The sequence below is a fragment of the Staurois parvus genome, unplaced genomic scaffold (assembly GCF_062004578.1).
Source record: "Staurois parvus isolate SC_StPar_1 unplaced genomic scaffold, SC_StPar_1.0 ptg000523l, whole genome shotgun sequence".
In the NCBI taxonomy this organism is placed as follows: Eukaryota; Metazoa; Chordata; class Amphibia; order Anura; family Ranidae; genus Staurois; species Staurois parvus.
The window spans coordinates 433,102-450,785 of record NW_028318319.1 but is presented as its reverse complement, the minus strand read 5'-3'; the positions used below and the strand labels follow the sequence as shown (position 1 = coordinate 450,785).

Genomic DNA, 17,684 nt, shown 5'->3' with positions numbered 1-17,684 from the left:
CCTGAGTGGGGGTGCATGACGGGCACAGCACGAGGTTTCAATGTATTTATATATTTTTTCACTGGAAGTTATTTTAATTGGATTCACATTGTGGAACTTTTTACTGGACTTTAATTTTTTCTATCACGGGACTTATTTTATATTATATTTTTTTTGGGAACATCACTGTTTTTGCACCTTATTTTTAGATTATAAACGTGTATTTGTACAAGAGAAGAATCTTCCAAACATTTATCAAATGATCATGCTGTGCAAGTTGACCCCCTTGCCTTCACCTTTTCTATATATGCACCTTACCAGATGGTTGAAAGTGAATGGCGTATAAAGATGTTTCTTAATTCCATGTCATGTCCAGGTTGTATCAGCGTCACCAGATGTGTCCAATATAAACAAATGTAGTGTAGTATGTACCATAAGTAAAAACCTTTAATCTCCTAAAATATGCTCACATGAACAGAGTGAAAAAAAACAGCATTAGAAGTATTGGCAATTTCCTATGGACAAAACCTCTTCCAAGATGGCCGCTTTGTGACTTCCTTTTAAAGGAGGATTCCTTTTAATTTGGAAGATCATTTTATAAAGAAAAAAAATTTGTGGGGGTTTCACATGTTTCTATAGAGACGCTGAACTACTGGACTTTATTTCCATGTTCTGTGTACTGTGGTAGTGTGGATATAGTGAATGCGGGGTCTGGGGAGAGCGGATATAGTGAATACGGGGTCTGGGGAGAGCGGATATAGTGAATGCGGGGTCCGGGGAGAGCGGATATAGTGAATGCGGGGTCCGGGGAGAGCGGATATAGTGAATGCGGGGTCCGGGGAGAGCTGATATAGTGAATGCGGGGTCCGGGGAGAGCTGATATAGTGAATGCGGGGTCCGGGGAGAGCTGATATAGTGAATGCGGGGTCCGGGGAGAGCGGATATAGTGAATGCGGGGTCCGGGGAGAGCGGATATAGTGAATGCGGGGTCCGGGGAGAGCGGATATAGTGAATGCGGGGTGCGGGGAGAGCGGATATAGTGAATGCGGGGTGCGGGGAGAGCGGATATAGTGAATGCGGGGTCCGGGGAGAGCGGATATAGTGAATGCGGGGTCCGGGGAGAGCGGATATAGTGAATGCGGGGTCCGGGGAGAGCGGATATAGTGAATGCGGGGTCCGGGGAGAGCGGATATAGGGAATGCGGGGTCCGGGGAGAGCGGATATAGGGAATGCGGGGTCCGGGGAGAGCGGATATAGGGAATGCGGGGTCTGGGGAGAGCGGATATAGGGAAAGCGGGGTCCGGGGAGAGCGGATATAGGGAATGCGGGGTCCGGGGAGAGCGGATATAGGGAATGCGGGGTCCGGGGAGAGCGGATATACTGAATGCGGGGTCCGGGGAGAGCAGATATAGTGAATGCGGGGTCCGGGGAGAGCGGATACAGTGAATGCGGGGTCCGGGTGAGAGCGGATATAGTGAATGCGGGGCCCGGGGTTCAGTATCACTTTAAAGTGGAACTAAACCCTGGACCCCGCATTCATTATATCTGGTCTCCCACAGTACACAGAACATGGAAATACAATTATTTTAGTAAATATAAACTGCTAAATACCTTTTCTCATTAGCAGTCTTGTGACTTCTATCAGTGTCTAGCTGAGCACTGGTTAAAGCTTGTAGGAGGAGTTTTTTTTTCTGCTCTAAGAGGATGCAGAACCCCTGACCTCTGTCTGGACAGTGCTGATTTGCCTTTTGCTGATCACATGCACCCTCCAAAGGAAAAAAAAATACCTCTAGCAATACACACTAAACTGAGCATGTGCAGAGTGTCTCTACATGATATGTCTTATCAGGTGATCAGAGGTGGGCACTGGAAGAAGGGGAGGATCAGAGAATTCTGGATCTAACAGCATTTTTACACAATGGAGAGGATTAACCCCTTAGGTTTCACAGTGAGTATAACAAGAATGCTTTACTGCAGATAAAGATGGATTGTACTGTTGGGGGTTTAGTAACACTTTAAGTGAAATTAGCCTTTAGTATAGAAATAATGAATAACTGTCTTTCCTTGTACAGTTAAACCGCAGATGAGGCTGAGCTATGATAGACAGATTGAAGATGGAATCACAGGATCTGTCCGTTGTGAAGTCAGCAATTTTTACCCAGAAGCTGTGAAGATCCGATGGGATAAATCCAGTAAAAGTAACAGCAGGAACTCACCTTTGGATAGAGATGTTTCTGCGCTATTCAGGAACAGCGATGGGACATTTAAAGAGATCAGTGAGCAGATTGTGGAGCCGACTACCGACGCTGAACCCGAAGATGTATTATTCTGTATTGTCAGCCACAGATCCCTGGAGGAGGAAATGACTCTCAGCTTTACCATGCCAAGTAAGTAGCCTTAGAATAGGATATCAGCAGAATTCGGCTCCGACTGCCTTCCACAAATCCCAGATCTTTCAGATTAGATCCAGAGATTTCTCAGCGTGATGTGTCCGGAACACCAAATACTTGGGCTGCATTCACCCCCCAGGAAAAGTGTTTACAGGTGATTTTGGAGTGTTTCTTTTCCTGTATTTTCTTTTTTTTTTCTTATAGATGTATTCAGGCTTGGGCATTTTTTTTCAGCCAATAGAAAGCTAGTTGATAGGAGGAGGAGAGAGTTATTTATGTTTAAAAAAAAAAAAAAACATTTTCAGGCACTCCCACCGAAGTCTAGTCATGTGTAGAACAGTACCCAGGAAAAGTGCTTAGAAGTGATTTTGGAGTTTTTTTTTTTTCAGATGTATTCAGGGTTGGACATATTTTTTTCAGCCAATGGAAAGCTAGTTACTAAGAAGAGGAGAGAGTTATTGATGTTTTAAAAAATAAAACAATTTTCAGGCACTCCCACCAAAGTCTAGACATGTGCAGAACAATATCATTAGTTTAGTTTAGTTTTGGATCAATTTGTTAAGTTACTAATTTCATTTTGTTGCATTGATAACGAAATTCGTTTTGTTTATTTGCTTTTGACCAGATTCAAATTTTTCCAGTGGATTTGAACTGAAGTCAAATTGGAATCAAATTCATAACCAAAAATATTTAATCGATCCAAATTCATTGTAAAGAATAGCTGGTTCTATTCTATTACAATTTCAGAAGATTGCTATATTTTTTCTATTCTATTTTATTTTGCTATTCTTTTATTTTCTATTTTGTTCTATTTTTTTCTATTCTATACTATTCTATTCTTTATGAAATTTGAAACACAGCTATATTCTATTCTAGTTTATTATATTCTTTTCTAAATTTGAATTTCAGAAGATGGCTATATTCTATTCTTCTCTATTCTATTTTTTTTTCATTCTACGCTCTTTAGTACAACACGTGTTACTGGATATTGTTTTATCAATACATGTTTTGTAAGGATAAAGCTCTATGTTTTGGTCATGTCTTTTCGGTGCATATTTGATGGAGGAGGAGAGCTAAGAGAGAGGAGGAGATTCATGCCCATTGGACACAAGACATCAGTCCATAGAAGGGACACGGCCATTTATGACCTCACTTAGCGGTTTGGTCATATACATCCGGTGAAGGTGTACAGACACGCTTATGGTTTGCAGTGTACAGAAGCACGGATGTTCCAAGAAGTCATTTGGAATTTAAACATCTGAGAAGATAATACAACTATATAGGACTATCAGCACATGGACACTTATTAACAGACGTTTATGTTTGATTTGGTTTAGATCCAGGGGCGAACTGACAACTCATGGGGCCCCCGGGCAATAGGGGATCATGGGGCCCCTGTGTCCTTGCCCAAACTCAAAAAAGCCTACGAAAAAGGTACCGGGGATCTCATGGGGCCCCCTACTGACCCCGGGCCCTCGGGCAGTGCCCGACTTTCCAAATGGTCAGTCCACCCCTGTTTAGATCATAGGTGAAGCGCAGCGCTTTATTGATGTTTTAAAACCTTTATCCCCTGTTTAAGTATCTGGCATGAATTTTGAGGAGTACCCCACACTGACCTTATATCAGGCCCTTATCCAGGCTGGCCAGTAATGGAGGGGACTGGCAGTGTGCATATGTCCCCTCCCTCCTCATGAACCATATCTGGCAACATTGCCCCCTCCCCCACATGACAGATTGCCTCTAGGTTGATGAGCACAACAAGCAGGGCCGGTGCTACCACTAAGCGATCTAGGCAGCCACCTAGGGCACACAACCTCCTAGGGGTGCAAGGCTGCTAGTTTCTGTACTCTTCACCATCGCTGGATCTAGGGGGGTGCTGGGGCAGGCTACCCCCCCAGATTTCAGTTGTGGTCCCCCCAGGCCGGTCTTTCCATGGGCACTATGCCTGGCTGCTGAGTGTGAAAAGGAGAAGGGAGGGTTGGTTAAGGTGGGAGGATATAATGTTGGTAAGGGTAATTTGGAGGGGGGTTCTCTAGAGCAGGGATATGGGGGAATTTACCCTAGCTAGGGGGATTTGTGTTAGGAGTGTTGATTTGTGATAGGAACGGAGATTTGTATTAGAAGGGGGGTTTGGGGGGGATTGGGTTAAGAGGGGAGAATTTGTGATGGGGGGAATTTGTGCTAAAAGCGGGGATTAGGGGGGATTGTGCTAGGAGGGGGGTTTGGAGGGGATTGTGTTAGGAGGGGGGATTTGTGATAGGAGGTGGGATTGGAGGGGGGAATTTGTACTAGGAGGGGGGTTTGGGGGGGATTGTGCTAGGTGGAGAGGAGGAATTTGTGCTGGTAATGGTAATTTGGAGGGGATTGTGCTAGGAGAAGGGATTTAGGGGGATTTGTGAAGAAGGTGGGATTGGGGGGATTTAGGCTAGGAGGAGGGATGTGGGGGGGAGGATTTGTGCTAGGGTGGAAAATTTGAGAGGAAAGAGGTGTGTGCTAGGAGGGGTGAAGTAGAACTACAGGTGAATTTTTTTTTTTTGGGGGGGGGTGCAAGTAGCTGGCTTAGCCTAGGGCACAAATGGGGGGCCCACAGATTTCTGATCCTACCCTCTACATGAATGAGTAAGGGGTACAGAGTACCTCCTTACTCATTCAAAATTAAAATTGCATTGCAAATAAAATACAACATGCTCAGTAGAAAAGTCCTTTAAAAAAATGTACTGAATGACTCCTGTTGTAAATCCAACAACAGTCCTGCCATCTCGTGATGTAGATCCAGCATCAATCACAATAATTGAGTGACAACCCACCACAATGACAATGCTGCCCCCCCACAATGGCAGCCTGCTAAATGTCAACAAACCAGCCTGGATGCTGGGTGATGTCACTCACCAAATATGGTCATGGCCAGTTTTGATTAATGACATCATGCAGGACCCCTGCCATCGTGTTTACAATGTGAAACAACCTGTAAGGTACCTGGTGGTAGAACCTGAAGTGCAGAGGAAGGCTTCCCTTGCAGCTCTGGATCAGGGGCCCTGGTAGAGTAACAGGGAGCGTCGGAGCACAGAGGTGCACGAGTGCCTGGTAAGACTTCTGTGGATGGATGTTGACGTGCGTCAGGAATGCAGGAGCAGCTGGTGGATGGCACACTGGCAGAAGTGCAGGAGCAGGATACTGGCAAGGATAAGCCGGTTCAGGTGCAGGAGCAGAGTAAGGCAAGGTCAGGCGGTCCGGGTCGGCAAATAACAGGCAGAGTAAGCAGAAACAGCAGGCAAAAATCACAGGTCACAGGATGCACGGGTGCGCAATAGTAATAGATTAAATGGTACTAATGCTAGATACTAGCCCAGCTTAAATAGCCCGCCTGGCGCCAATGTGCCGTCACGCATGCTCACTTGCGTGCACGAGCATTCACTAATCAGCCATGAGCAGAGCTAACCGAGGTTCTACGCCTAGATATGCATAGATATGCGCATTCCCTGACACAACCTGTCAGGAAGCTGTCATTCAGTGGTGGTAGTGATACCACAGCTAAATGAATGTCTTCAGGAGTGCCAACGGGTCATGTCTAGCTATTTTGTTTGCGCATTACCAAAACTGCACACAGGCTGGTTTTGGGTTGAACTCATCCCACCCAGAAGCTCATTCCTAGCTGCTAAAATAAATAAACGTGCAATATTTTGGGGTTATGAAGAATTGTAGGATGTTGTGAGTTCAGCTTGTAAAGGTAAAATAAATGCTGGTCCTGATGAAGCTGATTAAGATACATCTATCAGTGAAATGCGTTGATGTCATGTCAGTGACATCGCGGATGGCCAGGATTCCATAGAGGTAGCCAGAAATCATGATGGGAGAAATAATACAGACACGGAAGAGCTAAGGATTGAATGGAGACATGAATAGCGGCTCAGATGTGAACAATAGGTGAAATGCCAGGTGGAGAAACAGAAGACAAACGAGTTGGGACGGCAATGAACACAGTACGGCAATGATCACGGAGGATGACATACCTGATGCAGAGAGGATCAGCCAAATCATAGTAGACGTCGCACGGCCTGGCGGTGAGTAATCACACCTATTCAAATATGTGCAGCTGCTCACCTTGACCTTACTGCTCTATGAAGCTGGAAGCCTGTGCTGAACTCTGTGTACCGACTACCATCTTCTCTGATTATGAACTACTGCCGTTACTGCCTCGCTGAGAACTTCACCTGTTCTGAACTGCCTACCTACTAGATGTCTCTTCAGTCTCCCACCATAAGACTGTACAATGAATCCAGTGATAGAAGTCGTGGGACTTGTAACAACAAATGATCTTTCTGGAGACCGAATTCATTACAGTTGAGGACTCCTCACAGCAGGGCATCCACCTGGTGCAAGCTGCATTCACACAGCCACACGATGGTCTACCATTCCCTAAATACTTTGCATCACTCTCATCTCTGACTATCCAAAATACAGGGGCTATCCCATAATACTCTGAGTAGATGACCGGACAGACGACCGGTGTAAGTCGCTGTCTGGTCTCCTATACTCTTATCTATATGGCCATACCGTGACGTCATGTTTAATTTCATTTTAAGGGGGACAGACAACGTTGTCTGAGATGAGGTGATGGATATTGGCTTGGGTTTATTGTTTTTAGATTCATTTTTTGAACTCTATATGCATATATATTTAATATTGTAATCAATAAATGTACTTTTGTAAAATACTCACGTATGGTTTACCACATTGGTCCCCTAATGAAACCGCTTTCTGGTGGACATCTAGTTCACAAAAACCTCTTTGTTGATAAGTAGTGTTTGGTTACTGGGACCACAATTACACTCTATTGCCCCAAGTATTGGGCCGCCGGCCTTTCCACACACATGAACTTTAATGGCCCCCCAGTCTTAGTCCGTAGGGTTCAATAGTGAGTTGGCCCCGCCCTTTGCAGCTATAACATCTTCAACTCTTCTGGGAAGGCCGTTGCCTGATGGTGACTGTATGACGAGGTCGGCCTCACTTGTGTCACTAGCCCTGACTCCACTGGAAGTGGAACAGAGGGTGTCTAGGGACCAGGGGGACAAGAGCGCCAGCAGATGTTTTTTGCAGCTTGAGACCTTGAAAGACTGATGAACCACCGATTCAGGAACCGTAACGATATGCAGAGCTGGTATGGTAGATCGCCAGGTATGTACCAGAGTAAGACAGGAAGCTGGGATGGGAGACAGGAGCAATGTCATAAGAAAAGCCGGGGTCATCAACTAGCAAACAACAAGGTACCAAATCATAAGCAAGCCAAAGTCAGGAGCAGAGGAAATGAGAGTCAAGTCAGGAGCAAGCCGGGTCAGCAACAAGGGAATCACACAGGAACAAGCAGGACATGGGGCAAGCTGAAGACCAGTCAGTACTGAGCATAGGCTGAGGCACCCTTTAAATAGTCCACCTGGCGCCAATGTTCGCTGTGCGTGTGCACGATCGTGCATTTCTGCGCGCATGCGCATGACCGATCACTCTTCTCCGGACATTTCTGTGCGCATGCGCTTTTCTATTCGCCAACCGTCTCACCAGAATTCCCTTACAGCCATCCACAAGGTTTAGGATGGTGTCTATGGGAAGGTTTGACCATTCATCCAGAAGCACATTTGTCAGGTCAGGCACTGATGTCGGGGGAGGAGGCCTGGCTCGCAGTCTCCGCTCTAATTCATCCCAAAGGTGTTCTATGGGGTTGAGGTCAGGACTCTGTGCAGGACAGTCAAGTTCCTCCACCCCAAACTGGCTCCTCCATGTCTTTATGGACCTTGCTTTGTGCACTGGTGTCCCACAAAGTTGGGAGCATGAAATTGTCCAAAATGTGTTGGTATGCTTACACCTTAAGGGTTCCCTTCACTGGAACTAGGGGGCCAAACACAACCCCTGAAAAACAACCCCTCACCATAATCCCCCTCCACAATACCTTACACTTGGCACAATGCAGTCAGGCAAGTACCGTTCTCCTGGCAACCGCCAAAACCAGACACGTCCATCAGTTTGCCAGACAGAGAAGCGTGATTGGTCACTCCAGAGAACATGTCTCCACTGTTCTAGAGTCCAGTGGTGGCGTGCTTTACACCACAGCATCTGACGCTTTGCATTGCACTTGGTGATGGAAGGCTTGGATGCAGCTGCTCGGCCATGGAAACCCATTCCATGAAGCTCTCTACGCACTGTTGTTGGGCTCATCTGAAGGCCACACCAAGTTTGGAGGTCTTTAGCTATTGACTCTGCAGACAGTTGGCGACTTCTGCGCACTGTGCGCTTCAGCATGTGCTGACCCCGCCCTGTCATGTGACGTGGCCTACCACTTGGTGGCTGAGTTGCTGTTGTTCCCAGTTGCTTCCACTTTGTTATAATCCCTCTAACAGTTGAGCGTGGAATATTTAGTAGCCAGGAAATGTCACGGATTGGACTTATTGCCCAGGTGGCCACCTATCACGGGACCACGCTTGGAGTCACTGAGCTCCTGAGAGTGACCCATTCTTTCACCAATGTTTGTAGAAGCAGTCTGCATGCCTAGGGGCTTGATTGTATACACCTGTGTCCATGGAGGGGATTGGAACACCTGAATCACATGATTGGGAGGGGATTGGAGCACCTGAATCACATGATATGGAGGGGATTGGAACACCTGAATCACATGATATGGAGGGGATTGGAACACCTGAATCACATGATTGGGAGGGCGGGGCCAATACTTCAGGCAATATAGTGTATATTTAGTGAGCGGATACCTTGAACACTAGTAGCGTCCTGTTCTACCTATTTTAATCCAGTAATATAAATGCTTCACCTGCAATGATAAATGTACAGTCAGTATATATAGAAGTGTTGGGTTCTCCAGACATGCAGGACTGAGGTAATATCTGTTGTGTTTCTTTTTTAGGACGGAATCCAGTGAAAAATATTTCTAACGCTTCAGTTGCTGTATTAATAATCTCATTGTTAACATTCTTTTGGAGGAACTTTTTTACAAAAAGTAAGTTATTGCCATTTTATCTGAAAGTAAATAAATGCTGCAAGGTGTGTATATGTCATTAGAACTGTTATATAACCTTAGATTAGACATGTGCAGAACAAAAACATTTAGTTTCAAATTCTATTTTTTTTTTCTATTTTTTGTTTTGTTGCATTTGTAACAAAATTTGTTTCATTTAGTTTTGTTTATTTGTTTTTGACCAGATTTGATTTTTACTTTACAATGGATTCAAATTTGAAATTAATTGGAAATTAATTTGAATCAAAAACAAAAATTTTAATTTTGGAAGATGGCTATATTCATTCTATTATTTTATATTCTATTTTTATTATGTTTTATTCTATTATTTTTGAAATGTGAATTTTGTTTCAAAAGACAGCTATATTCAATTTTCTTCTATTCAAAAGTAAAATTTCAAAAGATGGCAATATTCTCTTTTCTATACTGTTCTATCAATTCCTTTATTTTCTATTTTATTCTATCTGTTGCTATTATATTATTTATTCTATTTTTTATTATGCTATTGTTTTTTAAAATGTGAATTTCGGAAGACAGCTATATTATTTTATTCTATTCAAATTTCAAAAGATGGCTATATTCTTTCTATTCTATAATTTTCAAATCTTGTTTGCTCTATTTTATTTTTTTATTCTATTCCTATATTTTCTATTCTCTTTCTATTTTATTCTGTTTAATTATATTCTATTCTTTTTGAAATGTGAATTTTGGAAGACAGCTATATTCGATTTTATTCTAATCTATCTGAAATTAAAATTTCAAAAGATAGTTATATATTTCTTTCTATTCTATTCATTATCCTTTATTTTCAATTCTATTTTCTATTTTATTCTATTCCCTGCAAAATTTGAATTTGGGAAGATGGCAATATTCTAACACCAATGCACACAGTTTTTAACCATTTCAATACCGTGCAATTTTACACCTTCCTGCCCAGGCCATTTTTCACATTTCAGCGCTCTCACACTTTGAATGACAATTGCGCGGTCATACAACATTGTACCCAAACTAAAATTTTATCATTTTCTTCACACAACTAGAGCTTTCTTTTGGTGGTATTTAATCACTGCTGGGGTTTTTATTTTTTGCTAAATTAACAAAAAAAGACCAAAAATGTTAAAAAAAAACCCACGTTTTTCTTTGTTTCTGTTTTAAAAGTTTACAATTAAATAATTGCTCTTCATAAATTTAGGCCGAGATGTATTCTGCTACATGTCTTTGGTGAAAATAACCCAAATTAGGATGTATTTTTTAGTTTGTAGGAAAGTTATAGAGTTCACAAACTATGGTATAGATCTGATTATTGATCAATCCTGAAGTACTGACAGCCAATCTAATTTCTTGAGGTCCAAGAATGTCAGAATACTACAGATATCCCCCAAATGTCAGAACAGTACAGATATCCCCCAAATGTCAGGACAGTACAGATATCCCCCAAATGTCAGGACAGTACAGATATCCCCCAAATGACCCCTTTTTGCAAAGTAGACAGTCCAACGTACTTCATAAGAGGCATGGCGAGTTTTTTGAAGTTGTATTTTTTTTGTCATAATTTTTCGGAAAATTAAAAAATTAAAAATTATTTTCACTATTTTTTTTTTTACATACTGTCACCAGTGCAGTACAGAGTCATCATATAACTGGCATGGCGGTGAACAGGGACACTGACTGGTGACAGTATGGAAAAAAAAAAAAAAATATATATATATATATATATATATATATATATATATATATTTATTATTTTTTAATTATTTATTACTTTTTTTTATTTTTTTTTAAGATTTGTTTTTATATTTTACTATGACCAAAGTAGTACAAAGTTGCCATAGTAACATTGTACTACTTTGGGGAAGTGATCAGTATTTTTTTTTTTTTTTACACAATTTGCTATAAGCAAAGAAATACTTTGCTATAAGCAAGCATTTACCTGAATGAAATGGATTCATTCAGCTTTTTTTTTTTTTTTTTGTGCTTAGCTGTGATTTGGTCACAGCTAATCACATGACATGTGCATGTGATTAGCTGTGACCATTCACAGCTAGGCACTAGTATACAATGGATGGCATCATGAATGAAGCCATCCATTGTATACAACTGTCATGTGACCTGCTGTGATTGGTCACAGCAGGTCACATGGTACCTGCAACGGGGACCGGTACTCAGATCTGTCATCGGCCGTGTCCGAGGTACACGGCCGGTGACAGATCGCGCCGCTGCGCCGCTCTGCATTAGCACAAACTGCGCATGTGCGGGAGCACGCCAAATGGCGTGCACCCGGAGTGCAGAAGCACTTTTGAAGCCGCCAAACGGCCATTGGCCGGGCGGCTAATGGTTAAAGGAAATCAGCAATATGATTACAGTTTGCATTTGTTTAGAATTATTTCAGACAAAAATTTGTTTCAATATTTTGGGTTGATATATTTTCATTACTATTGTACTTTGGAAATTCAGATACATCTGAATCTCTGAATAACCAATATGTCATCAAAGTTCGTTTCGGGACAAAATTAATTGCACATCTCTACCTCAGATACTAGAACATGTGATATCAGATTATTTGAGGACCAGAAGATCCTCCTGACCACCAACCCCGGGCTCCAGAAAGTGCTGAGAATGTTCTGTGATGCCAGACATACACAACAGATTGATATTCAAAAAAAATAATTGTCTGTTAACATTTGTCTGTTCCTTTTGATACTGACACACATCAGCCTCCTGCTATCAGACGGATTGCTTTCAACAAACAAATATGAGACATTGACGTCACAAATTATCTAGAAGAATAATGTATTCTTATTATAGTCACAAAGTGAAATGATCACATTTTCAGTACCTAAATGTGAGGAACAAAATGATTTTCTCAAACCAAGAGGGTCAGAAGAGCAGTGTGTTGCACTGGAAGGAGAAATCCAGAAAAGTTTTCCATTTCCACTTGGCTCATTGCAGCAACCAGTCAGAGGTGGCCAAGTGGTTCTGCACACCTGAATATAAAAGAATAGGATGTAGCTGTAGATCCATCATGTTTCAGGAGAAAGGTGGAGAGGAAAGGAAAGGGGAAAGGGAAAGGGAAAAGGAAAGGGAAAAGGGAAAGAAAGGAAAGGCAAAGGGAAAGGAAAAGATCCTCTGAAATTTGATTTTCAATAGGACCAGCTTCTCTTCACCATAAATTTGGATTAAATGGAATTCGGTTAAAAACAAATCAACAAAACAAATTGAAAAGAAATTCATTAATAATGCAACAAAACTAAATTAGTAACTTAACAAATCCACACAAAACAAATGTTTTCATTCTGCAGACGTCTAATCTGAACCCAGACCAGTTCATTCATCACCAGTCAGGAAGCATCCTGGGGCAGAAAATGGGGAAAAAAAACAAACTCTTGGTTGAGGAGAATATAGAGAGTTGTACAATCCAATCCTCACATTTGGGGAGGTTAAGATGCGGAGCTGTTAAAGTGAAAGAAACATCGTAGACATCGGTTTATAGTTGGGAAAAGCAGAAATGTTGTTGGGATTGTTTTCCAGACATTCAGAAATACAATTACACTTATTGTGCTTTTCTTTTATAGTATCGGGTCCAATGATGAAAGTTGTTTTGGGGGTAATCTTTACGGTATCATCCATCACAGCATTGGTCTCATCTGGTTTATCATTATACTTCCTGAGGAATTGTGGTAAGTTTGTGAAAGTCCAGATATGTCCACAATCTGGTATACAATGTAAGCCATGCATCAGCCAACAGGCCTCTTGTACAGCCCCAGGTAGTAGAATTGGGTGCAACACCAGAATGTTGGTGGAGCAGAGGAGTCTTCTGCAGGAAGTCCTAAAGTCATGTAGGGGGCGGGTGTTCAGTGATGTCACATGAGATTGTTATTTTGAAATATCAGTTACTTCACCAACGATCATAGAAATGATAGCATGCATGCATATGATGATTTCAAACCAAGAGCAACACATTTTTGAGTTGGTAAACTCCATGCTCAACAGTACCTCATCAAGTAAGCCTAGAGCATCCTGGGTCCCTTCAAATTTTGGTGTGGGAAGTGAAATTTAACTCAGCTTTCCAATAAATGTGGTTAATCATAGTTCATTCATGATTTAGCAAAGGAGGCAATTACTTTTTCACATAAGTCCAGGCAGGTTTGTACAGCTTTTTTTCTGAATAATTTAAGTGAGACAAATATGCAAAAAATAAAGAATCATTGGCCGGGACTTGCTGACAAACCCCCGCTTTATACAAGCACAGCGGGAGTTAGTGCCCTAAAACTGGATACGGACAGCAATGTCGGGCGGTCCACAAGCGGGTAAGAAAAATACAAATATACAAACATATAAACAAACAAGATCAAACATATAAAAGTAAAAAAATACCAAATACTAGACATGTGTAGAACGTAAAAAATGTGTTTCATTTTGGAGCGATTGGGAAAGTTAATCATTTTTGTTTTGTTGCATTCGTAACAAAATTTGTTTAGTTTATTTGTTTTCAACCGGATTTTAATTTGTTCAAATGGATTTAAACCGAATTTCAATATAAAATAACTAATCAAACCAAATTCATTGTGAAGAATAGCTGGTTCTATTCTATTTGAAATTCGAATTTTGCAAGGCAGTTATATTCTATTATTTATTTTATTGTATTTTGTATGCTATTCTATTATGTTTTATGTATTCTCTAACAGTAACCAGAAACCGACGCTCAAATCACTCGTGCTGCACTCAAAATGGAATCCTGTACTTGCTGAGGTGCCGCCCTTGATAGATCTGGGAATTTTGATACTAGCAGAAAAAGAACAAAACAGGGCGCACTCTCCTCATGCATTAACACTATAATCAGATTTTTTTATAAAGATGCAAAAACACTCACAAGCCAAAAAGTTAAAAAAAACAGAGACGTCAAAGGTGCCAGTCGTGAACAGCATGGGTCCTCGGGTAAGGTGCTAATGCGTTTATGGAGTCGAACTCCCTTCCTCAGAGCAATAGATGAAGGGAGTGCGCCCTGTTTTGTTCTTTTCTGCTAGTATCAAGATTCCCCGATCTATCAAGGGCAGCCCCTCAGCAAGTGCAGGATTCCATTTTGAGTGCAGCAAGAGAGATTTGAGTGCCGGTTACTGTTGGAGAAAACATAATAGAATAGGAAAGAATAGAAAATACAATAAAATAAAAAATAAAATAGAATATAACCGCCTTCCAAAATTCGAATTTCAAATAGAATAGAACCAGCTATTCTTCACAATTAATTTGGATCGATTCGTTATTTTATATTCAAATTCAATTCAAATTCATTTGAACAAATTAGAATCCAGTTGAAAACAAATAAACTAAACGAATTTCGTTACAAATGCATCAAAACAAAAATTATTAACTTTCCCAAATCGCTCCAAAATTAAACACATTTTTTTAGTTCTGCACATGTCAATAGATCATCTATTGCTCTGAGGAAGGGAGTTCGACTCCCAAAACGCATTAGCACTTTACCCGAGGACCCATGCTGTCCGCGACTGGCACCTTTGACTTCTTGTCTTTGTTTTTATGACGTTCTTGGCTTGTGAGTATGCTTATGAATCTTTATAATAAATTTCTGATTATCGTGTTATTTTTTTATTTAAATATTTATTGATTTTCAAAATAAGCAAATTATACAAACTTATTCTTTTAAAAACACATTAACACTTTTAAAATACAGATATCATTTCACTTATTTTCCCTACTCCCCCTAATCCCCCCCCATACCTCCTATCTATCACCTCCCCCCTCATCCCCTCGCTCCTTACCCCCCCCCCCCCTCCTCTGCGTTTTCCTAATTTTCCTGGCGCCTCACATCCTCCAAAGAGAGAAGAGAGAGGCATATGCCTATTAATTTGCATTATACCACCATACACTCCTCATTTAACTTTAACTTTTTAAATTCTTCCCATCTGTTTCACCTTACATAATATCTCTCCATCTTATCTTCATTCATATGGTAAAGCTTCTCCATCTTACATATTTGGTCCACCCGATCAACCCAATCCTCTACTTTTGTCACCTCCCATCTCTGCCAAAACTTGGGTATTAAACCCTTTGCTGCATTCAAATAATACCATATGCCAGATTTTTTTATATTTGCTAACTGATAACTCTGTACTGTAAAAAAGGCAAGTCTCTGCATCTAATCTAATATCAACTTCAGTAATTTTCCGAATCAGGTGCACTATTTTCTCCCAATACTCCTGTATTTTTAAACACTCCCACGATATGTGATACATAGTGCCTCTACCTCCACATCTCCGCCAACACATTGGTGAATTCTCTCCACTTAACCTATGTGCTACACTTGGTGTAATATACCATCTTACCAAACATTTATAATTCATTTCTACTTCTCACATATTTATATTTTCATGATCTAATCTATACATTTACGTACGTTTCTAACCCCAGACACTACTAAACAACTCGTTCACTCCCTTCTTATCTCACGCCTGGACTACTGCAACTCCCTTCTCACCAGCCTACCCCAACACAGGCTATTCCTGCTTCGGTCTATCCTGAACTCAGCGGCCAGACTCATCCACCTCACCAACCGCTCCACTTCTGCCACCCCCCTCTGTCATTCCCTCCACTGGCTTCCGAATGCTCAACGCATTAAATTCAAACTACTAACACTGACATACAAAGCCATCCATAACGCTGCCCCAAACTACCTCTCCAACCTGATACCCAAATACCACCCTACCTGTACCCTTCGCTCCTCACAAGACCTCCTACTCTCTAGCTCCCTGGTCTCCACCTGCCATGCCCGACTGCAGGACTTCTCCAGGTCTTCCCCCATCCTCTGGAACTCTCTACCCCAATCCATCAGACTGTCACCTACCCTCCTCACCTTCAGGCTCACCCTGAAAACCCATCTCTTCAGGGAAGCCTAACCCACCGTCACCTGACAGCCAATCTCCTCCACTCCTCCTACCACTCCATCCCCCACAGCCACTTCCTCCTGTACCTCTATCCCCTCCCTCCTAGATTGTAAGCTCGAAAGAGCAGGGCCCTCGAACCCCTCGTGTATTGTTTTGTTACTGTATTGTCCCATGTACTGTCCCCCATTACAATGTACAGCGCTGAGCAAACCTTTTGGCGCTATATAAATACTGTATAATAATAATATATTTTCTTCTATTTTTCCTCATCTACTATTACACCCATGTGCCTTTCCCATTTCTCTGTATATGGTGGCCTTCTACCTGTGTCTATTTCAGTGAGAATTTTATATATTTTAGCAATTCCGTGTTTCCAATCTCCACGTGTTTCCAGTAACCGTTCAAAGGGGTTCCAATCCTTTCTAGTTCTCAGGGGTTTTGGCAGCTTCCCTACAAAGTGTTTCAATTGATAGTAATGCCACTCATCCATTCTTGTGAAAACTTCTCCCTTTTTCTTTTCCAAATCCTTAAGTGAACCCATTTCCTCCCCCACCATTATATCCCTTAATTGTGCACCATCCTTAATCCACTTTCCTGTGATACCCTCTTTAGGAAAAAACTCTGTATCCCCTAGTGGCATTAGCAGTGAATTAAATTCCCATCTCTTCTGTCTGTGCAACACATCCTAAACTCTTAAAACATTTAAAGTATACAAACTTGTGCTATCTACTAACCCACGATATTGTGTAGGCACGCATATGATCCTACTTAAATTAGTTCTACTAAGTACATTTTCAATTTTAACCCAGCTTTTCCCCTTTGAGTTATGCATCCAAGCAAAAATTCTCACCATTATTACTGAATTATAGTATCTTTTAAAATCTGGGACTCCCAATCCACCCTTCTCTTCGTTTCTACATAATATGTCATAGCCTATTCTAGGTTTTTTATTCCTCCAAATATATCTTGTTATCATTTTTCTAATTATTTTAAAATATACTTATGGGAGCTTAATTGGTATCATTTGAAATTTATATAAGATTTTAGGAACAATTACCATTTTTATCAGATTTTTATGCCCTATCCATGAAGGGCTTCCTCCACCTAATTTCCTTAATGCCTCCTTAATCTCATTTAACAATGGAATATAATTTCATTTATATAAATTCTTATAAGAAGCAGTTAGTTAGTTTGTATTCCTAAATATTTTAGTTCTTTTTCTCTCCAGATGAAGGGAAATTCCTCTTGTATCTTATTTTTTTCTCTATTTGGAAGATTTATATTTAGGATCTCAGTTTTTGTTGGATAAATTTTTAGGTTTGATAACTCTCCGTATTCTTTCAGTTTCTTCATTAAATTTGGCAGTGTTATCCTGGGGTTCTCCACATAAAACATCAG

At 41.2% G+C, this 17,684-nt stretch overlaps 1 protein-coding gene across 1 annotated transcript in view; it reads left to right on the top strand.

Moving 5' to 3' along the window:
* Positions 1-17,684, top strand: part of LOC149451750 (uncharacterized) — a 183,799-nt gene that overhangs the window by 57,575 nt on the left and 108,540 nt on the right. The window contains exons 3-5 of the mRNA XM_089690223.1: positions 2,052-2,366; positions 9,277-9,369; positions 12,960-13,064. Coding sequence (XP_089546349.1) covers positions 2,052-2,366; positions 9,277-9,369; positions 12,960-13,064 — 513 coding nt within the window. The remainder of the gene's footprint in view (positions 1-2,051; positions 2,367-9,276; positions 9,370-12,959; positions 13,065-17,684) is intronic.